General features: G+C 37.0%; 1 protein-coding gene across 1 annotated transcript; it reads right to left on the bottom strand.

The window, feature by feature from the left end:
* Positions 1 to 6,582: 6,582 nt before the first annotated feature.
* Positions 6,583 to 22,622, bottom strand: LOC103708009 (dnaJ protein ERDJ7). The gene is made up of 10 exons (XM_008792761.4): positions 22,436 to 22,622; positions 22,294 to 22,356; positions 22,125 to 22,191; positions 19,029 to 19,088; positions 17,226 to 17,276; positions 17,018 to 17,098; positions 12,771 to 12,883; positions 8,220 to 8,337; positions 7,935 to 8,061; positions 6,583 to 6,911 (listed from the first exon to the last, which is right to left on the bottom strand). Exons 1-10 carry the CDS (start codon positions 22,564 to 22,566, stop codon positions 6,808 to 6,810), a joined length of 915 nt encoding a protein of 304 aa, XP_008790983.1. The 5' UTR covers positions 22,567 to 22,622; the 3' UTR covers positions 6,583 to 6,807.
* Positions 22,623 to 24,740: the final 2,118 nt, after the last annotated feature.

Raw genomic sequence — 24,740 nt, 5'->3', positions numbered from 1 at the left:
TTGAACTTTATTTTTAATCTACTTTTGGAGGGTAGCTAATGACTCCCCAGGCGTGAGGCGGTGTGAATTTGTTGTACTTCCGGCTCTCTCTCTTTCTAAACCCAGGACTGTATGTCTAATTGTCCATACATGCATACTATACATACATACATACATACAATATATATAATATACATATATACATATACATACATATATATATATATATATATATATATATATATATATATAAGATATAATCTTAGATATATATGTATGTGGATATAGATATATATATATATATATATAATCTAACAGATATATGCATGTGACTTTTTATAGTCTTGTATGTTTGACACATATGAAAAATCATAAGATAATATTTTTATTTGTTGAGAAATTCTTCAAATCATGCTTTTGTTTGTTTTTTTTTAGAAGTGAGATAGCAACTTAAACTTTTAAAACTATAGTAATTTTGATCTTTTTCTTTTAAATATGTGTGTGTCTCTCCCTCTCTTTATATATATATATATATATATATATATATATATATATATATATATATATATATATATATATATATATATATATATATATATATATATAAGAAAAGGCAAGGAAGGAGAATTGTTCAAAATGTTGTGATAAAAAGGAGGAAAAAAAGAAACAAAATTCTAGAGTCAAGAAGTCATGTGAATGGGGAGATAAAAGAGGGGATGTATGGGGATGTATGGATCTCATATTAGGTAGTTTGGTTATATATGGTAGGCATTTTTTTTGAAAAGGCAATTAGGACCATGGCTTACTATTAATGTAATAAAATAATCTTTATTGTCCAATTAATAACTATCTTCTTTATCATTGGTATTTTTTTAAAAATGCTAGCAATTTATTGTCGACACCATCTTTAGACAGTACATAAGAAAATACTATAAAAAGATCAAAAAAGATATTTGCAGTACTTTTTTTGCTTATAGCGACACTTGAAAATTTCACTATTAATTTTTTTTGTTGTAGTGATATCTTCATATGTGTCCCATGAAAACATCAGTCATCTTATTTATTTTTTTTCTTGTTGTCTTGCTTTTATAACTAATGAAATGTTGTAGGATTATGGTGCACTTAGTTGTGCCAAAATATTCTCATGGGCTATACTTAGGGCTGTTAATGAGCCGAGCTGCTCGGGCTCGGCTCGGTAAAAGCCCGGCTCGGGCTTGGCTCGTTAGTCAAATGAGCCCGAGCCCGAGCCCAATATGAGGCTCGTTTACACCCGAGCTCGAGCCCGAGCTCGAGCCCGAGCAGCTCACGAGCCCAGACGAGCTCTAGTCTCCCACTGAAAAATTTTATTTCAGCACTATAATTCATAAAAATCTGACCACATAGAGAAAAATAGCCTGTTATCAAGCCCGAGCCCGAGCTCGAGCCCGATTACGAGCCCGAGCTCGAGCTCGTTCTAGAACTTGTAATTGAAACGAGCTTTACGAGCTCAAGCCCGAGCCTTTGCTTTGCCAAGCGAGCCCGAGCTCGAGCCCAATATAGAGCTCGTTACCGAGCTCGAGCCCGAGCTTCTGTGAAACGAGCCGAGCCGAGCTCTCCCGGGCTCGGGCTCGGCTCGGCTCGTTAACAGCCCTAGCTATACTTTAGTTTTATGAATTTCATGCATCTTTGAGATTAACCCATTGTTGCTTAGATAAATTAATATTTTTTTCAAGATTTGGAGTAACTAATCTCTATTTCTATTTTATATCCAACCCATCCTCAAGGGGCAAACACCAACAAAAATTGAACCCCCACCTCCTTGCCCAAATGGTAAGGATTAGTGCCATCTAAATAAGCCTTCTCGGTCTAGATAAGCCAATATTGAACTTATCATTCACTTATTCCCGTTCTCAATCTGTCACTCGTACTTGAGAATTTTTTTGGTTTTAAAATCTTTATTATTGTCTAGTGAGCATCAACTGGGTATTGGCCACCTATAAGAACATAGATACATGGTTGCACAAACTTCTCTCTCGTTCATGTATAAGTTATTCTAGTAGATTGTCTGGCCCCTTTTCCCGGTGAATCCAAATATTTCCATTAATAAAAACCAAAATAAAATTCGATACTAACTTGTACAAGAATTATCTCATCAAGCTATTAATGTTATTTACAATTGGATCAATTGATCTAGGATCAAATCCCACCTTTACCAAGGTTTGGGAGGCCAAGGGTACACAAGGGATGGCTCCCTTATTATGGAGCTCATTACCTATAAACCCTTCTATCAAAAAGAACATCTTGAAGAAAATTATCCCACTTATAATTCAATTAATATAAGAGTAAATAGCTTTGGTCCAAACATGAATTAAACCTGATGGTCCCAAATGAGGGCAGGTGGAGGATGGGTTTGGTCAGAGAGGTATTTGGGGAGCAGCTGGCAGAGATGGTCATGGCTCTTCCAGTGCCCATTGGGGGGGGGGAGTCAGACAGGCTGATCTAGGTGCCGTCGGGACGGTCGCAGGTGCGAGCTAAGGATCTTCATGCTCTATTCAATGGGGAGCCAGTCAGGCAGATTGAGGGAGGGTGGATTTGGAGGATGCGAATTCATCCGCGGGTGGCACTCTTCATCTGTAAGGTGGCTTAGGGTTGCTGCCTACCAGGAGTGTGCTAGTCAGGTGGGGTGTGCGGATCTCTCAGTATTGCGAGATGTGTTCAAATGCTGAGGAGACCATAGGGCATGTGCTGGTGCAGTGTCCTAGAGCTAGGAAGATATAAAGGCAATCACGTAGACCTCTTCCTTGTTCGGTGGAGTCGGCACAGGATTTGTTACATCTGCTGAGAATATCTATGCGGAGCCCTAGGTTTGCTTAGGCGGAGATACTTAGAGCATATCTGGTCTACCACATTTGGTTAAACCAAAATGCGCGACTGTTTGAGGGCAGGATGGTCTCGGCGAGAATAGTGGTGGATAGAGCTGTGCTTCAGGCTGGGGAGGTTTCCTCCTGCCTCGACTTGTGTTCTCTTGGGATGGCCAAGGACATCTGGGGTACTCGTAGTGTTGTTTCAGCGCCCAGATTTGTCGTTGCTTCTTGGGTGCCCCACTCCTTGGTCATCTTAAGGTGAACTTTGATGGTAGTATGGAGTCGGATGGGAGGTTTGGAGGGGTCGGATTTGTCATTAGAGATCACCTGAGACGACTGGTTGCAGCAGGTGGCCGGTGTACGCCTGGGCTCATAGTTGTTTGGGCAGAGCTATAGGCAGCTTGGGAGGGCATATCCTATGCAAGGCCGGTGCTCCGTACCGGGCGGGTGCATCTCGAGGGGGATTCATCTATAGTTATTGACTGGATCCAGGGTGCGGACATGTATGGTGATGGTCATCCTCTTATCCATGAGACCCGCAAGCTGGCTTTGGAGATTGACGAGTTTGAAGTAGTACATGTATTTCGAGAGGCGAACAGAGCAGCAGACTAGGTCGCCTCTTATGTTGCATGGCATTCTGGGAAGATCTGCTGGACTTTCACAGCAGAGCTCCTGCCTCCATTGTATTTTTTGCTTTCTTCTGATCTGACAGGATATACTTACGTTAGAGCTATATAAATTGTCGCTTTCATGAAAAAAAAAACAAATTAGGGTTGTATTTGACATCGCTTCCAAATTTTAATTTTCCTAAAAACTATTCTTTTTTTTTTGAAAATGGAAATCCAGGATTTGTGTGGTAGTGACTTAGCTTGCATTTGGCGGTGGTGGAGGTGGTAATGTCAGCGATGGGGAGGCTGCTAGTGATAGGTGCACGCGGTGGCACCAGCGTTGGTAGTGCCAACGGCCATCGGTGGTGGTGAATCCACTAGAAGTGGTGATAGTTGTGATGATAACCTAGGCAGTTTTGCTTTAAAAAAAGAACAATGAAAACCATTTTTTTTACTTTTTATAATTTTTAGAATATGAGAAAAAAAATTGAGAAAATTGAAAATGAAAAGTAGATTAGGTAAATCATGGTAAAGCCTTCAAGTAATGGTAAAGCTTTCAAGACTCACGTCGGACAAGATCTGCTAAATAGATTAGAGCTGAAACGAACGAGACTGTTTAATCCGACCCACAACAACATTGAACAGATGCAATCCGAACCATTCTGTGATTAAAAATCCGGCACAAATGAACGACTTTGGATCTGGTTAAAGCTTCATGCACGAGGAAAATGACAGCAATCTTGCCTTATTATTGTGTGTCACTATGAGGCTGGATATTGCAGGACTAAATAGGAATAATACATAGCAAAATTTTTGTAGAGTACTCCAAGTAAACCTGAAGGCATACACGTTAACACATGGAGAGCATAGCTTGGACCTTTCTTCATTGCATAGCAATCCTCAATATATATGTTCGAAACAATGTTGACTCATGCTACCACTGATTCAAGTGTTTAAAGAATTATGCATCTTCTGACCTGAAAGTGGAATAAGATTAACAGTGGGATAATTGGTCATCTAGGACTCAGCCATTTAGAGAGTTAGTGTGCACGACTGCAACAAAGTAAGCCTTGGTTGCTGTATAACAAGGGTTGGGGTAGGAATTTTAGTTGTAGATTACTTTTCCAAGGATTTTGCAGCTTTAATTCTTCAAATTAGCTACCCTGAGCATGCTGTGTGACCATAAGCTGAACAACAAAGCTTTCATACACTTTCACAAAATAAAAATAGCGAAAAAGTAAAATAAGTAATGGATGATCATTAATATTTTTTTATACATGTAAGCATGTCCAGAAGAGCATCGATGATACTGCAATAAGTTGTTGCAGCAGCCCCATTGCAACACAGGTTAACTGTTGTACCTTCATTAAATTTTAAGTAAACCATAAGAACGTCATTGTTGAAAATTCTCGATCATTTCACTTTCTAAGGATTAATTGGGAAAATCATTTTGGCCAATTTTTGCAGATAAACATCATGATTCATTCATATTTCGATGACTCAAAGAATGCCATCACTGATCTGCTGAGAAGTTCACTACTAAGTCTCCCTTTAGGATGCTTAGAACCCCACCTACACCTACATTACATGGAATGGGTGTGAAAGCTCCCCAGCTTTATGCAAACTGCTCTTCCTTGAAAGAATTTAAGCAGAATTTGGCCTGTCCAAGATTTATGGCAGACTGAAGTGATGCTTTTCACCATTTTCTTAAGGTGTAACCGTGATTTGTCCCTGAACCATATGTTTTTGGATTTATCACAAATGCTGATTGAGATGGATCAAAATACTGGTAGTTCGGAGCTGGGAAAAACTATGGTCTTTAAAGCAGGGACAAGACAAGTTTCTTTGTTGCTACGGAGTTTCAGTCACCTCGGCAACAACAGACTAGTTTTAAACAAGACCAAATTCTAAGCCAATCCAGAGTTGGTGAGTAAAAGACAGAAGAAATTTTTTTATATGTCCAACAACAATTTGCATATGATACATGTGATGGATTTCAAATGTAGATGCAATGGAGTCCAATCAAAAAGTCCAGTTTCGTAAGATTCGTGCAGTGATGACAGCAATTTTTCTGTTAGGAGGTGACAGGTTATGATCAAGTACCCAAATGAAAAAAACAATCAGAAAATAGCATACAGCTCAGCAAATTCCAGTGCCAAAGCCACATCAGCGTGGTCCTCAAGTAACTCAGATCAGGAAAAGACTAATCAAATGGTAGGCTTGAAAATCCTCATATAGGCAGAACTTTCAACAGAATGGACATCGGGACTCGAGTTTTTTTTTCCAGTTTTCAAGTTGTAACATGCTCTTAACTGGCATTTCCCTTGCAATAAAAGTTGCCTAAACAAGCACCTTGTACAAGCTAGACAATAACAGACAAGGAGTCGCAGGAAAGTCCTCACTAGATCTTTACAACTTATCCATTTATGACTGAGTGATCATGTATATAGTAGGCTGCTAGCCTCTATAGGTTAAAGGCTGTTGTTTCAAGAGGAAGGGGATAAGCTACCTCCATTTAGACATATTCATCATTTTTCGGTATGGAAAACAGACATGTCAGATTGCCTTTGGCAACTAACATGACCAACATATCACATGAGGCCAATTAAAATTGAAGTTGATTGTTCATGGCCCCACTGAACATGGACTTAAAGTCCCATCATACCTGCTAATGGAAGTTAATCATATCGGCTCTATTAGCTGTATCTTGTCTGAATGGAGACAACCAAGCCACTCCCATTTCTATGACATTTTAGCATCTAGTTATGTCCATCAATATTTTAGTTTAGTGATTGCAAGCTGAATTAAAAAAAACGAAAACCAGAAGACCTCAAACGTGAAGTTCCTATATTGCAGAAATGCAAGAACGCATCCATCTCCAGCACAAATAAAGATCTGAGAAGGCTTTTTATCAATGATAAAAAATACATACATACACGATGTCAGATAAAAAGACAGGAAAAAAAGGACATAAACATGCTATTGACTATGTTAAGTTTCAAAAATCTGCCATTGATAAATACAAATGAAATCTCGGTTGCTGAAAATACAAAATGACTATGCAGTATCATACCCTCCAGTATAACCAACTACAGACAGCATTTCCATTTCTAGACAGTTCTAAATATAAGTGAAAACTGGGAAATAACAGATAGAGAAAAAAAACGGATATGAACATGTCATTGACTATAAGTCAAGTTTCAAAAATCTGCAATTGATAAATATGAATGACATTTTGGTTGCTGAAAATACAAACCGAATGTGCAATACAATATTCTCTGGTATAACCAACTAAAACATTTCCTTTTCTAGATAGTTCTAAATATAAGTGAAAACTTGGAATAAGTGGCATTTGATCTAAGAAGGCAAAAAACCTACTATCTTCGATATTTTGATTCTTTTCTCATCTCTGCTAGATAGCTCTCCATATTGCTTTTCTCCCACAAGCGTCTCTGGACAAGATTACTCTTCATCGATTCATCTAAAGCACAAGTAACATAACATTTAGGTAACTAGCAGATTTAATGAGTTTAGTATCATTACATAAGCAGAAACATATAAAGGAAAAAAAGAAAATACATTCAATTCACTTGTCTGCATCATAACCCTCAGATATTTCAGTTAATGAGACACATAACAGTGTTATGTAAATATTTTGGAATGTTAGTCCCGTGCAAGCGTGTGTTTAGTTCCATGCTGGTTATGCGCTGGGAAGATCTTGGGTACATATATAGGGCTAAGGATCCTAAATAATACCTTCCAGCTAGCCTTGTTGGTGAAGTCCTGGGTCACTACAAAGACATGATTTTTTTCTTAAATTTGTTAGTAGTAACTTAGCTCGAAAGCTTAACGCATCCATAATGGATCGTCAAAGTTAAGAATACAAGTCCAGAAACCATATGTCATGCCTAGGATGATATTTAGTATTTAACGCCAATGATAGACCATGTATCATGCATAGGATGATATTTAGTATTTAAGGCCAATGATAAGCCTCAGTTAGGAATTAATTGCAACCACGACTTACTAAGAAGTCTTCTTCACTAACCATAACTTGATTAACAAGCTTTCTTTTGTCTGTGGCATTAATTTTGTGCATACTGGAATGATCTACAGGTACAGCTTATACATTGTCAGTAACACTAATTTGATGGATTATGGATGACGATATAACTACTCCTTTTCAAACCACTTAAATCTAAACCCAAGGTTGCAACATAGACCACTTTAAAATATTCTACTACAACTAAGTTCTTTTAGAAGTATTTCATTTATCGTTCTGACCTTTTTGGTCTCTCAACTATCTACCTGAAAAGAGCATCAAATCTTGTAGACACTGGTTCATTCCATCCTTCTATATCATGACTTAAGATATCATCATCAAGAGCAATTGATATTTCTCAAATTAAGAAAGGAATGAGGGGTTAACCTAGGGCATGTTCCATTGAAAAATAACATATCAACCTTATATAAAATTCAAAGAATAAATCAGCTAATAAATTACCCATATTTCGCCATGCATCAGGAGGTACTTTGAGGCTAGCCCGTGTCAAGTAACAAGCATCGTCCCATGAGTAAGGAGATTTCTTTATATGATATCTCCAAAGCCAACAGGAATTCCATAATAGTACCTGGATAATAAATATAATAATATTTCTAATGTACTCAGTAGAATGGTTTCTGAATAACATAAATAGCAAAAAATAAGGTAGACTGGACACGAAAAGATAATTTAGCAAAAAAAATCATCTCTCTTGATGACTAATTTTAATGTAAATGATGAATTTACCTTGCCTAGAGTGTAAGGTAGAAGTGCAAATTGGACACCAAAAAGTTTCCATATGGTTGGTTTCTCAGCTCCATGGATCTGCAATTTGAGTTCATTACTAAGCTCTTCTTCCACTTTCCTGGAATTAATATTTAGGTGACTAGGTTACAACAAAGAGCCAAAAGTCAAATCAACATTATTATGGAGTTTGATTGACTTCTCCTCGCTTACAATTCTACAAAACTAAGTTGCCCGGTTTTCTAAGGCATATCGACAAAGGCACTAATCATGCAAATCATAACAGGTAAAAAGCTGACATTAAAATTTTATCCATTTCTAGCACATAATCAGAAAGATACTGATATCCAGGTAAAGACACCATGCAACATAAATCTTTTAAATGTAGTAGGTATCTTGTGAGTTCTGTCATATTCAAAATAAGTGATGGAGTTTGTTATGATGAATTTGGTTTTTTATTTTAACAAAATGAATTTAGTATACAAAACTCTGTTCTTATCTCTCTGAGGAAAATGTAACTCAAGATTAATACAACATAAATTTGGAACTAATTTCTTAATAATTTATATATTAACTTTAAGCATACTTAAGCTAGATTCTTGCATTCGATCTATAGTCCTCTCATTTTAAGAAAATTATATTTTAAATGGGTATGAAATGCTCCTAAGCAACACATGTAGTCCCAGTGAATGTACTTAAAAATGGAATAACAATGCTCGCAGTCACCAAGGAAAGACCCAGTTCAATAGGATAATCCTACCCAAGAATATTGATGCACTACAGACAGATAACTACAAAACAGCTGAAAATGTAAAACCTTCAGAACTTGCAGGCATCAATAGACCGGAAAGATACAAATAAACAAAATTCAATCTGTGTTGTTCTCTATCATTTATTGCAGGCCTAGTTTTTAATTTCCATTGGAGTTTTTTGAGTTAGCTACTCCCGGTTACAGTTGTGTTAGAACAAAAACAGTGCCCAAGAATAGAAACTTTTGGTTCATGTGAACTCTATACATTCCCTTGTTTAGGTTTTTTCAGATGGACCGTCTCATCAGATGGGAAAATATCACCAGTAGAAGGCATGCCAAAAATTTTGCCTTTTTTATTTCTCTCTTCTTCTCTTCTGTGTGCTGTAGCATGACTAGGGCTTTCTTATCCTTAATGTTGTTATCCATTGCTTGTTTATTGTTTTCCTTACTTCTCTTGCATTTTTCTGTATGGTTCTGTGGAACTACATCTGTTGGAACCAAGCCTCTACTTTCTACGCATTCTAAACCGAAAAGATCAGTGTGGCAAGAAGGCTGATTTTTCTCAGAAATGGATGCATTTGCATACCATCAAGATGATAGAGACGTTTAAATATGTGAAGTGGCATACTCATGCTACAAGCCGGTGTTTAATACAAATTAATCCAGTTACCCATGAATATGTCAGTCATGGTTAGCATCTTTGTTTGGCATCCTGCCTCACGGACATGCTTTCCAAATGAAAGAAACAATCATGTACTAATGCAGTTTAACATATTACAAAGAGTCACTCAAGGTGTCACATGACCTTCGATTCATTGGTTAACGACTATTTCTAATCAAAGATGATGAAGCATATACCTTGTTAAGCAAATGAATTCTTGTTTCTCAAGTTTAAGAATGCAAGATCACATGCACCCTGACAAAGGAGAAATATTTTTATCAAGTTTTCTTGTTTTAGTTTCAGTTGGATTTAGGCAATATTACTTCAATCTCTCATGAATTTTGTGCTGACTTTATAGCCTTTTTGTAGGGGTCTTGAAGTTATATTGTTAATATTAGAGTTCAGAAAGTCCTAATTTAGGATATATTGGATTAGGAAATTACTATCATGATCATTATATGAGGTTACATAGGAAGCTGAAGCTTGTATAATGCCTTCCGTTTCATACTAGCTAATCTCTGATCAAAGCCAGAATAACAGTGACAAAGATACATCCTAGATTATTTTCAGTTTAGGTTATTCTTATTCTGGGTTTCATTTTCAATTAATCAATTGTTTTATTATGTTTTAAGGGTTCTTTTTTTTAACTCCTAGTTTCAGTTTCAGCTAATCAGTTGTTTTATGATGTTTTGAGGGGTCTTTTGTTCAACTCTTCTGGGAGTGGGTTGCATATTTTATTCTTTTTTGCAAATTTTGTACTGATTCTAAGGGCAGCTTTTAGTAGGCTTCTGGATTTTATTTTAAGTAGGATTATATTTATATGTCCCATTTTAGGTGAAGGTTCAGTTAGCAGAAGGTTTTAAGTCATGAAGATTGTACCTTCAGTGACTTTCTATGGATCGTTCCATATGAAGTATAAGAGGCGATGCTAAAGAATGAGGGAATCTGTTGCGAAAGTGTATTTATAATTTTATACGGTTTTTAGAGTTAAAAGAATATAGGAGATGCTGCAAAACCAGTTTCTGCAGAAATAATATTAAGAAACTGCTATCTCTCAGTTCTTTGCAGTTTTAGTTTTAATTTGAAGAATTTGCCCCATGGATATAGCTTGTCGGAAGAAGTCAGCACTATAAAAATTTATTTCCCACTTTCCAAAAATGCTGCATAACCATGGTAGCATTGAGGTGATAGCAGCAAGCTAAAACAATGTATAAGAGGCGTGAAACAAAACCATGGTAATAATGATCCCTAGCTCATATAAGTTGAACAGGAGCAAAGTCAGAATTCTTCAGGTGCCTTCTATTTGGATCATGGTATGCTGAACTGGCCCATACCAGCCGGTTCTGCACGTACCGTACCGGTACCCGGGCCAACCAGTACGATTCGGCCGTGGAAAACGGTTCCACCCCATAGGGGCTGGAACCGAACGGTTTCCGCTGCGTACCGGTGCGAACCGGTTCGCACCCGTACGCACGGGGAAGAAGAAGAGGAAAGAAGAGGAAGAAAGAGGAAGAAGAAGAGAAAGAAGAGAAGAAGACGTACCGGTATCGGGCCTTGCGCGGCGAAACGCCCATCCTTGCTCGCAGGAGAACGGGGGAAAGAGAGGAGAAGAGAGGATGAGAGAGGAGAAGAAAGGAGAAGGAGAAGATTCGGGAAGAAGGAAGAAGAGAAGGAAAAGAAAAAGAAAAAAAGAAAAGAAAAGAAAAAGGAACGCGGCCGCTCACGTCCCGCACAGGGAAATGCGTCCGGTGTGTGCGGCTTCGCCCGTGGAAGTGTGGGGAAAAGCGTTCCACGCGCGCAGGGCGCGCTGCCCCGCGCACACTGGGAAACCGCGCGAGCGCACTCCCGTGGCGGACTGGGTCGCCACCGGTATGCCAATCAGTACCGGTTCGGCGTACCCTGATTTGGATATATCAGCCAATAATAGGTAGTGTCGAAGCTTTCTCTCTTGATCTGTTATTTTCTTTTGAACATAATTCAAAAATATCCCAGATGGGTCAAATGCAAACATTCAAAAAAAAGAATTGAAATCTTAGTGCAAGTCTGTGTATGTCGTGGAGTATTGGAGAAATGGTATATAACATATGGGTAAACATCAAGATGCACTCGCCACCCTCAAGGAATCCACCAAGGGGTGATGAGAGAAAAAAGGGATAGGAGAGAGAAATTTAACAAGAATTCCTAAATAAAAAAAGAAAAATAATTTCATCCACCACAACAGATTGCCTCAACTCATATAAACCTCTCTTTATAGGGAACAGACATGGAACACATCCCCAACCCTACGCAAGCACTCATTAATTAGAAATTCCTAGAATCATCTCATGTCTGAAGTGGATACATGTCCAAGGAACCTAGAGAACATAAAATTATCATTTTAAATCAAATAAAACAATAAAATTTGCTAAAATATCAACTATTAAGTACTTGAGTTTTGAGAAGACTGCTAATTAATGCAAAAATCCAGCTTACAACGTTTTAAATATGGATTAAAATTTCTGAAATATGAGCATAGAAGATATTCTTTGATGTATCACGTATGCATCTGAAAATGTGAATTTGCAATTAATGATGCAGGATTAAAACACAACACCATTCATCTATTCTTTCATATGCAAGGTCTTCCACAAGTGTAATCTACATTAAGGCAGAGCCAGACAAGGTTTTAAGTGGCAGATCATGTTGGTCCGTGCCAGCGAGCACATATTTTGCCAGTCTGGAACTGGCAAGCAGCATCAGCACCAAGGCAACTATTAATTTGTTTTCTGAATTTTTTAATTAAGAAAGGTAGTGAGTCCTTTTTATCCATTCTTTTTCATTCTAATGGCATGGCACCTGCTGTGCCAGCTGCCATCCATGCCCACCAGCATTGGCACTTAAATCTTGGAGCCAGGTAAGTTTTGCAGAATTCCAGCTTTCACACGTGCAACTGGCAATGACCATTTATTCCCATCAAGACATGACATGCAAAACTTTATTTGTACTTATGGACCTTCTGCCTTTCTTTCAACTATGAAAACAATGTTGCATAAAATTATACAGATAAATTATGTTAAAATCATAGCAAACTAACTTATAGTAAACATTGTCTGCAACCATAAAATCTTTAATTCTCTAAAGGGACTCGTAGACATAGTCTTACTTGTCCAAGTGTTTTTGACCCTTCTTCTTACTTGTTACTCCCCCAGTGCGTTCAAGCTCCAGTGCCTTTAACCTATTTTTGTAAGCTGGTGTCTTTTTCACCATGCTTACAGCCTGCAACAAGCATATTGAAATGAATAACCACTCAAGTACATAATTAAAATGCATTCACAGAGAAAATTATTGTGTATCTTCATTTTGTTGTTATCGATTAAAACCAGAACGTTAAGAAAAAGTTAAGTTATAGTTATTCCATATGAACCCCTTAAAAGCACACAACATTGAAATAGCTCATTATCAAAAAAACCATAGTTTGTGCGGACAAAATATCTTTTTTCCTTGAGCATTCTTCATATCATCGATATCATTTCGGTTTTGTAATCTCTGAAATTGGTGAAAACAATACTTTGTATTAGCATAATTGGCTTAATGCCCCAGTGGGAATGCTATAAATTCTCGACACTAGCTTCCAAAGTTAGCATTGCACCAGAGCTCAGGTCCATGCTTGGGAGTCCAGAACAAATGCCTGAGAACTCTAGGTTAGTTTTAGTAATTTGTGGAATGTCTCAACAATCCGATGGTTCCATAACAAAGGACCGTCCATTAATAAGGAATTTAGGCGCACTTATGTGAGGCACAAATATAAAAATTGAAAATTTTATTTTTATTTAGGTTCTAGAATTTTATTGAGACTTTAGAATTTTATTTTTATGTGGACTGTAGGATTTACCTTATTGGGGTTTTTGGATGCCTATATAAACTTATTGCTATGTTATTAAGAGGACGGTTTGCATTATTGAGAATTGACGGAATATTGAGTTGCCTTCTCCCTCTGCCTTCTTCTCCTCTTTCTTCTTCTCTTCTCTCCTCTCTTCTTCTTCTTCTTCTCTCTCTCTCTCTCTCTCTCTCTTTCTTCTTTTGTTCTACGTCATTCGATTACTTGAAGCTTCTTGAATTAGGAATCTTGTTGGGTCTGTTCTTCCTCTTGCCCAGGACTTTATACTTTGGTTATCGTTTCAAGATTGTCCACCAGATTAATAGTACCCACTAATTGGGTTTTCTTTTTTCCATCACATTCTCTGGCAAGTATTTGCAATCTCCTCTCTCTCTCTGTGTGTGTGTGTGTTTGTGCATGCATGCGCATGCATACAAAGTTCCCCTTCCATCATTCTTTTTTGGTGGCTTGCTGCACATAATCCAATCTGGTCCAACCTGAACCTGTGTTTTATGTTGATTTGGGTTTTGATCTCCTTCATTTACACTTTATCTGCGATTTGATCTATAGAAACACTTTTTTCTTCATTTCATTTTCATTTTCTCTGATATTTTTCTTCAATCCTTTCCTTTTATTTAGCTCCTTTTTCTTTGTGTCGAGATGGATTCATAAAGTTGACCTCAAAAAGATAGGAACATGTTGCTTATGGATACAATTTATTTCTCACCTTTGTATAAGTTACAATCACACCAGAGCTGCTGGAGATTCAGAATTTAATCCATTATTTTGCTCTTTTTTTCAGTATGCAATAGTGCATTGAGCCTGTTTATAGACTTCTTAATATATCTGCTTCCATAATTTAGGCCATTACGTATGCAATTAGACAGCAATTTGCCCCTTATAAGAGAGCCATGCTAGGAATAAAGTCCAGAGTGTTGGAACCTAGGGACAGCCCCCGTATGAGGGTAAGGGTGTAAAGAAGATGAGGTCTAGCTCAATTCGATCAGCAATCAGGAAAGGCCCAGCTCAAGCTCCATTAGTTTCAACTCAAGCTAGCATGAGCTCAGTTTATTTTGGCTCAGACAGCACTGGAAAGCATTAGAAAAGAGGACATAGGGTTTCGTTTATGGTTGAGGAGATAGAATGTCAGGTGATAATGATGAGTGATCTCAATCTTGTGAGAGAGGTGAAGGAGTGTAGCCACTGAAAAGCTTGTTTGACCTGCTGCCATGGCTATGGCCAAACAACTATATCTTCTCGGAGGCAGCATGTGGCACAGTGGCAGCATATATGGAGGAGAGACTGGAAATGAATGTAGAGGGTGGTGCCAAGATATGGCAAGTGTAACCCAAGGTATCAGTCAGAAATGGTGGAACTAGAGTTCAAAAGATCAAGAAATTAAAATGGAGAAGCATGAGGATGGAGAAGATGGTCACAGCATCATTGAGAGATGTGCAAGGAAGAAAGGGGGAGAGAGAGAAAGAGAGGAGAGGAGAGACAGAGAGAGAAGTCATGATTGATTGGCAGGCAGTGGTGGCACTCCGGGGTATTTTTGAGGAAAAGATGAGATAGAAAATAAAGGGACAATTAGCCGGCAGTCTATATCTGTTTAAGTTTTAATTAGACCTGTTTGATCCTAATCAAATGCAGTTATGTTTAGATACAAATCAGCTGTTAGATTAATAACTAACAGCTGTGATCTAATAAAATTATTGATACTAATGAATTTTGTTAAGAAAATAATATGCATATATAATATATAATTTTGTCCAGCTCAATCAAGCAGAACACAAGCGAGCTGGGCACTGCTCATGTTTGCTTCATTTAAAGCTGAAAAATCTAGCTCAAGCTCGGCTTGTTTGAAAAATGAGCAAGGAGCAAGCTAATATGGAGACTAATTTCAAGCCAAACATAAGTTGCTCTCATTTGAGAGCCCTGTAAGTGGGTTCTCCTAGGAAGTTCAATCCCTAAGGCTGCATATGGGCACTGAATAGTTAACCGGGGGATAGATAGAATCAACCATCGGCAACCACTCCCTAATCAATTTACTGCAGGTTAGAAATATTCACTGTTTGGTTGACTTTATTTCACCCTCCAATGGATAACTTTATTTCACCCTCCACCGTAAAATAAAGTTAACTGGGTTATGCTACTTTCTAGGGCGTTAACCAGTTAAGTTTAAAGCACAGCTTTAGGGCTTTTGTTTGGCTACTTAAACTGCTAGCTCACCCCTAACCAGCACATAAACAGCATCAAAACAAGGCTTAAGTAGCATTAGAAGCCAAGTCAAGTGACCATGTCCCCTTATCTCTTCCTCCTCCAATTTTCTTTACCCTCTCCTAGTCTTTCTTCTTCAGATCACTCCCATTCTCCCTTTTCCACTCTAAATATAATTCTCATTTATTATACCATAATTTATCTCTATTCTGAATCCTTCAAGGGACTAAAATATATACCACCATGAAATTAAAAATAATGTCTGAGATCTTGAGTCACTAAAAGCATGTAGCGGAAATAGAACGGATGTAAGATTGGATGAATGAAGAAACTTAGCACGAGATTGTTTACTTGCATCCAACTCTTAGAAAACCTAAATTATTTGAAATACCATGCGAAATATTCAGGTTACGATGCACGGAGCAGATGATATAGCACCATTTTGTTATATAGAATGATAATTCTGATCTTTTACAATCAATGCTCTTAGTTATTCCATTTAAAGCAGCCAGATAGCATTAGACAGTCCAGCATGGTTAAAATATAATCAACAACTGCTATCGTTTTTTCATAAGCAAGGCAGCGAAAAAATAAAATGACAATATTAACTAGTCTTGGGAAGAAATTGGCTACAAAACGTAAGGATTTAACTAACATCATCGACTGCTCGGTATGGAAAGTTTTCAAAAGCCAACACATTTGGACAATTCACATGCACTGTAAGAAGCTTAGGTTTTATAACAATTCAGCAAAGGATTTGGATCAGAAATTCAGGAAAAATACAGAGATTCCACCAAAATTGAAAATAATTTAGATAATGATAACTTTTAAAAGCAAATAACAGATAAACAAAATTATTTAAATGTTCATTTATTTGTTTAGGTAAAAGCGAGCATAAAAAAAAAAACCAACATAGATAAATAACAGCAATAACACTGCCACTGCTGAAAACAAAAAATTTGCAATTCATGAGCATTCCTATTCTAGTCATGAACTATTCATGAATAGATAGTAAAATTCATGAATAATTGAACAATTCTAGACTAAAGTAATTGCCTTCTTTACACACACAGAGAGAGACAGTAATGTGATTGCCTAAGAATAATTTGGAAAACCATTTAACCATTGAAAGTATTTTAATTATTTTTTAAAAATTCCAAAAAAAAGTTGCACAATATGTAGGAATAGAACAGTCAGAAAATCCTCCACTTAAAATTGCAGTAAGCATATCTCTTGCTGACAAAGCATGATTCAGACCAAAAAAAAGGCATCTTCCAGATATACTAAAGGGCGGTAACTTATAAGAACCTTGGTACCTGTGTATACCTGCTCCACTGGTTTAGATATTGTAATGCAGAAACAACCAAAAGAAGGCCCACCAAGACTGCTCGAGGATCCTGCCATTTATCCAAGACAGGAAAATTTAATAATTTGACCTTGCTATATTTTTTTTGAATCGTTTTCAAATGAAAATTTTAACTTGACTTAAAGACAAACAAGTAACTAAAAACAAAACACTCTTACTGTTTTATGTCCATAGTATGCACGATAGTAACGAGCTGTGTTATAAAATACCTGGAACAGAGGGAAGCCTGTTATAACTTTTAGTTGCAAACAAGCATAGAATATTACTACATGTAGAAAAGTACAATATTGTACCAATAGCACAAATATATTTTGATTTTATCACTTTCAATTGTATTAGAAAAGAATTAAAATGATATAGTAATTCATGAAACATGATGTTAAGTTAAATCAAAGAAAGGATGGCATTAAAAGCATAAGAAGTATGAAAGGACAAGCTAAGATATGAGATCAAAATGAGACAACTTAAATAAATGACAAAAACTAGGTATGCAAAATGCTTTTAAGATGTGAAGCAACAAAGAAGCTATGCAATGGCTGAGTCCTCAAACCTAGCAAATGTAAACCATATGATAGACCAACCTCAATTAAGAGAAAATTCTAATTACTGAACCAGACCTCTTGGAATCTCCCTAGAATGCCCACACCCACATCTTAAATGCTCTCTTCTAAGGTTCGTAATCTCAATACCGGACCCTATACCAATAACATGCTGATCCAGCGTCGATATGCCCGATATGGGGGTCAGTTTGGCATACCAAGACTCAGTATGAACCTGTACCAAATCTTGGTTCAATAACAGTATAGTAAGGTACTCATCCGTACCGTACATATCGATACGGCGAACCTTGCTCTCTTCTTTTCATTCATGACATGGAGGCCTCAAAAGTTCCTAAACCTAGCTAAATAGTTGGAAAAAAGAAACACCATCAAAACATTAGTGCACAAAACTTGTGGAGATCTAAGATATGCTATTACAAGCTTAAACTATAGATCTGATAATGTTGTAACAGAATAGTGTGACAGTAAATTCTAAAAACAAGAAGACAATTAAAAAATTCAAAATGGAGAAGTATTGAACATTTGATAGGCTAAAACATCAAGAAAAAATGACCTTAAAAATATCCAAGCAAGTTGGATGAGGAGATATGGTCAAGCCTTGACCTAATAAAACTCAAGGAACTCAAGAAATTGCAAGAAGGAAGGAGGATGGATTTCTTCCATTATATTTTTGAAAGGCAAACCACGGATCAAAGATAGCCAAATCAATATCTAGGTGGCTAATGTTGCTGCATGCAATTATAATCACAACATGAAGAAACAGTGGTCAACAAATAACAAAAGATGGCAGGGAAACTTATATGTCAATGGGGTAGAAAAACAGTCATATCAACCAGATCTATTTGGCTGTTGTGCTGGTAGCAAGAACGTAGATGGAGAAAAGAAAGGTCAAATAAAAATAATAGAGAAAAATAGAGGACTCACAAAAACAAGAAGGATTTTATGTTTAAGTTCACGTAAAATAACCAAGCTTGGCTCTAACCTATATTCACCACCAAATGAAAGTTTGAGCAAAACCTATGGTTGGAATACAACAACCAAGCAAAAGATCTTTAATAATCAATAGACTCTGATGATAGTTATTGGGGATGAAATAAAATACAAGGATGCTGATCAAAATTCAATTCAGAGATGGAAATTGACATTGACAAAAGATAAGCAAATATGAGCATGAAATGGCAACTTTCAAGACCCAGGACGGTGATATTGGCTATAGCATCATAAAACTAAAGGAGCCAAATGTTGGCATATATGTTACATCATGCAAGGATGGAGTGTGTTTTTGTGAATACATATGTATGGATGCACCCGCACACACTAAATATGTATACACAAGGCTACAGGATACAGCAATAACATGTATGTAGAATCACATCTATAGAAATAACTAAAGTATGTCACCTCCTCAGGATGTGCGATTGCATAATCATACTGCTCCCTTGTGGCTTCATCTTTCAAGATCTGCAAACAATATATAAATAACATTCATAATAATCTGTCATTATAATTAAGTGTAATGATTAGGACTTAAAAGAATATGTACTTCAATTTTGCCAAAGTATTCAAACTGAAACTAAATGTTGCAGGATCAGATTAAAGAACATCTATTAAGCATCTTCTGAATCCAGGTTTACGTTAAAAATAATGATCTGAAATTAAATCAGGTCAATTCCTGATCATCCTCTGACCCAGTACTGAAATTTTGATATCAAAGACATCAACTTAGCTTTGCTGGTAGGGCTGGGGCTGCAAATGGATCCGTTTTATAGCCAAGACGAAATCTCTCTTTTTGAAAGAAGGCCTGTGCACTTTTTTATCGAATGCGGGTCGACCTGTGACTCGATCCGACCCGCGTAAGACCCAACCCGATCCGAATTTTAGGACCCACGGGGTCGGGTCAGGTCCTAAATTTGAACCCGTTCTATTTTTCGGGTCGGGTCCGGGTCGAGAACGGGTCGGGTCCACCCAATCTCGATCCGGATCCGACCCGACCCATTTTAGGATAGCATCATTTGGGCCTCGGAAGTTAGCGAGTGACAGCATCATTTGGGCCTACTTTTTGGGTCGGGTCTGGGTTATATATGGACCCGACCCGAATGATCTGTCGGATCAAAATTTGTAAGCATGGACCCGATCCGACCCAACTCGATTTTCAATCGGAACGGGTCTGGGCCCAAAATTAGGACCCGAACAAGAACCGGGTTGGATCGGGGTCACTCAGGACCCAACCCGACCCGACCCATTTGCAGCCCTATTTGCTGGTGAAGTTGGGAAGCCTGATGGATTTTGAGGAGAAAATGCAGGGTAGATAATTAGGAAATAATGCATCAGAGGGCTGTGGACTAGCAAGTGTCATAAGACTTTTCATGATTTTCTTTTAGCTTTTAGTTTTGCTGTAATTTATTTATGCTTTTTTAGTTTTAGTAGGCCTTTGAGCATGCACAGCTAAGGCTAAAAAGTCTTAGACAATGCTAGATTGTTAGATGACGAGATAACATGGAATATTAAAAAAAAATGAAAGCTACATCTGCTCTTTAGAGAATGGTTCCGCAAAGTACTATAGCATCACCATTCACAGTTATTTTAGTGTAAGCTATCATAAAAAACAAAACTCAGACCTTATGCAAGGTTCTCTATTAAATGGAAAGATAGACATTTTAGTATTTAATAGAAGGGATCATATGATCTGTATTTTGTCAGTATTGGAAATTGGGAAAAAAAAGAAAAGTCTTCTTCCTTCTCCGATAAGGCGAAATCCTCTTCCCCACAATCTTTTTCTTCCTACCTTTTCCTAATATTTTTTCCCTTTAATTTTCTTATTTATATTTTCTTATTTATTATCTTCTTGTAATTTATTTATTATATTTCTGGAACAAACCTTGTATTTGCTGCTTTATCTTTATGATGCACATGATTTCGAATTCAATTGTTCACAATTATAAGGCATTTGCTGCCTGTGAACTAACCTAGCATGGTGGGTCAATAGTTCTGCCATTTCATGCCCTACATTAAGTGTTTAATGCATGTAGGACTTTCGGAACAGCAATGAAGACCTTTTTTCTAAGCTAAAATGGTGCAATGGACCCCTTACAAACTCAAATCTAGGGATACCACAACCAAGAGTCGACCTTATTGCTTGCAGGAATTTCTGGACAGCACCAGGAAGTTCTATCAAAACCCAGTAAATACTTCTGAATGGCATCTGAAACATCTTTTATTGCAGATTTAACCCTAAGACTGCATCAGGAAAAATGTATTAGGTGATTAACATGGACTCCTTTAGGATAAGTCCAATGGTAGAGTGACAAGATTCTAGAAGGGTTTTAATTAACAAAGGGGAAAGTATTCGAGTGCAGAATAGAGGTGAGGCTCAGAAATGGCAGTTTTTTGTTCTTTATTTTTTGGGGGAGGCAGGATGAAGGATTTTTGGATTTGTAGCGCAACGTTGGCTAATCAATTCCTTCAAGGTCTCAAATTGCATTGAATCGAGATGGTGCAGCAAAGTTGCAATGGGAAAGCAAGGAATATTACTATCCATTGCTTATAAAACTTGTGGAGAGATCTGCAGGTCAAAGTGGATATCTCTTTCAAATAGCTTAATCATTTTCAGTCAATGATATGCATGTTGAAGATAAATGAATGTGAAAATGGAATCATCTGGGACCCTTACTGTTAAATCCTTATGTATATTCTTGAATTATGTTGGAGTCCGTGCAGGTCTGATATCTCAATTATAGGCCTGCCATGTGCCTAAAACACTCTGGGCCTCTTGCTAGATTAATTAATAAAATTCTCACGAGGGACAATCATGTAAGGAGAAACTTGTTTGATGCATTTCAGTGTATCTTATGTGATTAACAGCATGACTCTATGGGCTCATATCTTCTAAATTGTAATTTTGCTAGGATTATGAGGGATTGGTGAAAGCCATCTTATTTTTCGGTGTAATCCAGAGCATAAGTCAGTATGGAGATGTCAGGTTTAAGAACAAACGCGGGTTGGTTTCAGATGTGATGATTGCTGCTGCCATGTGAGCAACTTGGAAGTAGTGCAAGAATTTCACCACATACGTATGCCTTCGTGCAAAATATCGTTGAAGTAAACTGTTTTTCCAACTCTCTGCACGGGAGATGACTCAAAGGAGAAGAAAAGGAGTGAAGTTATAACCTTTCTGAGGGAGTCCATTGATGATCCCATGGAACTGGGAAGTTGGTTTTTCCTTTGTGATTTTCTATATGTCATGTCTTTCTATGCTTATTATAAACTACTGTCAATAGTTTAATTGTTATCTTTGGATCATTATGCCTTCGGGATGGTTATAATCATACACATCAAAAGTCATGGCAGGGACTTTTTCTTTTTATATTGGATTTATCAATCTTGTTTGTTTTCACATTTCATAAAATAAAATAGATCTTATTTACCACCAATGTAAACAGCATTAAAGAAGACAATATTTTTAAAATTCAGCAGAAGATTGGAGAAAAAGATCCACACCTCATAGGCATTTGCAATTTTAACAAACAGCTTTCTCGACTCGGGATCAGGATTTTTATCCGGATGACTTCATCACCAAAAAGAACATAAAATTAATAGACAATTACCACTTATTAATGGAATGCCAACGTTTAGATCTGAATGAAACAATCCAAACCGTCATACGTACTATTTGAGGGAGAGCTTGTAGTACGCCTTCTTGATCTCCGAGGCATTGGCATGCTGAGAAACCCTAGGAAAGGGATGAAGAGATTAAAATTGACCTCATGAAATACGAAGAATATATGAGAATAATCGGAAGAAAGAAGTACCCGAGGAGATCGTAGCAGTCGTCTTCGTCGCAGTAAATGGAACAAGCGATTGGAAGGAAGAGGAGAAGGAGAAGGGAGGGAAGGAGAAAGGAAGGAGAGATCGAGAGACAGCGAAAAGCTGGCGACGCCATCGACCGTCGAAGAGGGATTACCGGGTCGGTGCGCCCACGGGTGTGGTTTCGGGTGCTTTATCTGATCCATATGTTTATATTCCTGTAATGGTACTTAATAAATATATGTTTATCGAGATCCAAAGTGAAATTAAACCAAACTAATAATACTTATTTCTGTGATAAATATATTACATAATTTTTATATACGCATACATACATATATAATTTCTGTGTAATATATATAATTTCTGTGATAATTTTTATATGTTTACATATATATATATATATATATATATATATATATATATATATATATATATATATATATATATATATATATATATATATATATATATATATATATATATATATATATATATATAGTGGATTGATAACCTACTCTCTGTTATGGTAGGTTATCAATCTACCCATCTTTCATCAGACAAAAGATACCCTTATTTTTTATAACTTTTAAGGGTACTTTATGTCTTTTTACAATCTCACATTTACTTACCCTCTTAACCCCTCCAATTAATGCTCTCTCCCTCCCTCTCTCTCTCTCTCATACATATACATATACATATGCATACATGCATACATACACATACATACATACACACACATACATACACATACATACATACATACACATACATACACACATACATACATACATACATACACACACATACACACATATACATACATACATAGACATACATACATACATATACATACATGCATACACACACACCGGAGAGAGAGAGAGAGGGAGAGAGCATTAATTAGAGGAGTTAAGAGGGTGAGTAAATGTGAGATTGTAAGAAGACATAAGTACCCTTAAAAGTTATAAAAAGTAAGGGTATTTTTTGTCTGATGAAAAATGGGTAGATTGATAACCTACCATAATAGAGAGTAGGTTATCAATCCCCATATATATATATATATATATATATATATACATACATACATATATATACATACATACATACATACACACACATATATATGTATATATGTATATATATGTATGTATGTATGTATGTATATGTATATGTATGTGTGTATATATATATATGTATGTATGTGTGTGTGTATGTATGTATATATGTATATGTATATGTATATGTATATATAAATGTGTATATATATGCATAATGTGCACAAGTATATGTACACCAAAATGCATATAATAGCATATAAATATATCCATACATATCGATTTGAACATATGTACACTTTTTTTTTCTAAAGAACATATGTACACTTTTGACGATGAAAATAATATAAATGCTGAGCTCAGGGCTGCGTGAGAGGGACTCTCCTATGCGAGGCGTGTGCTAGAGGTTGGGTGTATTATCCTTGAGAGGGACTCAGCTGCGGTAATTGAGCGCATACTAGAGGAGAGGTGGGGGGAGGTGGAGCACCTATTTTTAAGCGACTTTCGGCTAATGCTAAAGGAGTGCTGTGCTTTTCGAACCGTGCATGTATTTCGAAAGGCAAAAAAATGGATTGAGTCCCTTCATATGTTGCCCAACATTCTAGAGGGATTCTCTGGACTCGACACGCTTCTATCCCTCTGCCACAGTGTAGTTTTCTTTCTATAGATTCAGCTGGTTATGCTCACGCAAGACTAGTGGGAGCAGCTGATGTACCCAAAAAAAAAAAAACAAAAAAAACAAAAACAATACAAAAACCTAGATATAAAATACACTAAACAATTTCAACCATGCCTTGCGAGATTGGATCATTGCGGGGCTAGATTCAGGTTATGCGGCCAAAAGTGTGGCCATGATGGTCACAACTCACAAGTGTCGGTGAACAGATTCTACACAAATTATGCCGTTCTGCGTATTTTATCAAATAGCGTATGAAATTTTGACACAAGGGTACGACATTGACGTGTTGGTGTAAAATATTGGAATTGCTTGATAGCTATAAGTGGATCCCACTCAGGGTCCCCAACTGCTTTTAGAACCATGCATCCTAGATTTGCACTCTAGAGCCCACAAGTCTGGCTCTTTGGGCTTCCTGCCAAGCAGAGTCTATTAGAATTCCAATGAAGTTGTTGCATTGGTCATTACAATAAATGTCATCAATAGCATCTTTGCATACCTATAGGAGCTTTATTTTAGGTGATGGTTGTGTGCTCTGGAGAGTCTTAGATCTCGTATTTTGCTATTTGGTAGCTG

This window comes from Phoenix dactylifera, chromosome 3, assembly GCF_009389715.1.
Source record: "Phoenix dactylifera cultivar Barhee BC4 chromosome 3, palm_55x_up_171113_PBpolish2nd_filt_p, whole genome shotgun sequence".
Lineage (NCBI taxonomy): Eukaryota > Viridiplantae > Streptophyta > Magnoliopsida > Arecales > Arecaceae > Phoenix > Phoenix dactylifera.
The sequence above is the reverse complement of the archived record's forward strand: the minus strand, read 5'-3'. Positions and strand labels throughout refer to the sequence as shown.

Coding starts and splice junctions, on each gene's coding strand:
- LOC103708009 (XM_008792761.4), bottom strand. CDS start 22,566: ATGGCGTCGCCAGCTTTTCGCTGTCTCTCGATCTCTCCTTCCTTTCTC. Junction 22,357..22,435: donor GACTGCTACGATCTCCTCGG/GTACTTCTTTCT, acceptor TCCCTTTCCTAG/GGTTTCTCAGCATGCCAATG. Junction 17,277..19,028: donor CAATCGCACATCCTGAGGAG/GTGACATACTTT, acceptor CCTCTGTTCCAG/GTATTTTATAACACAGCTCG.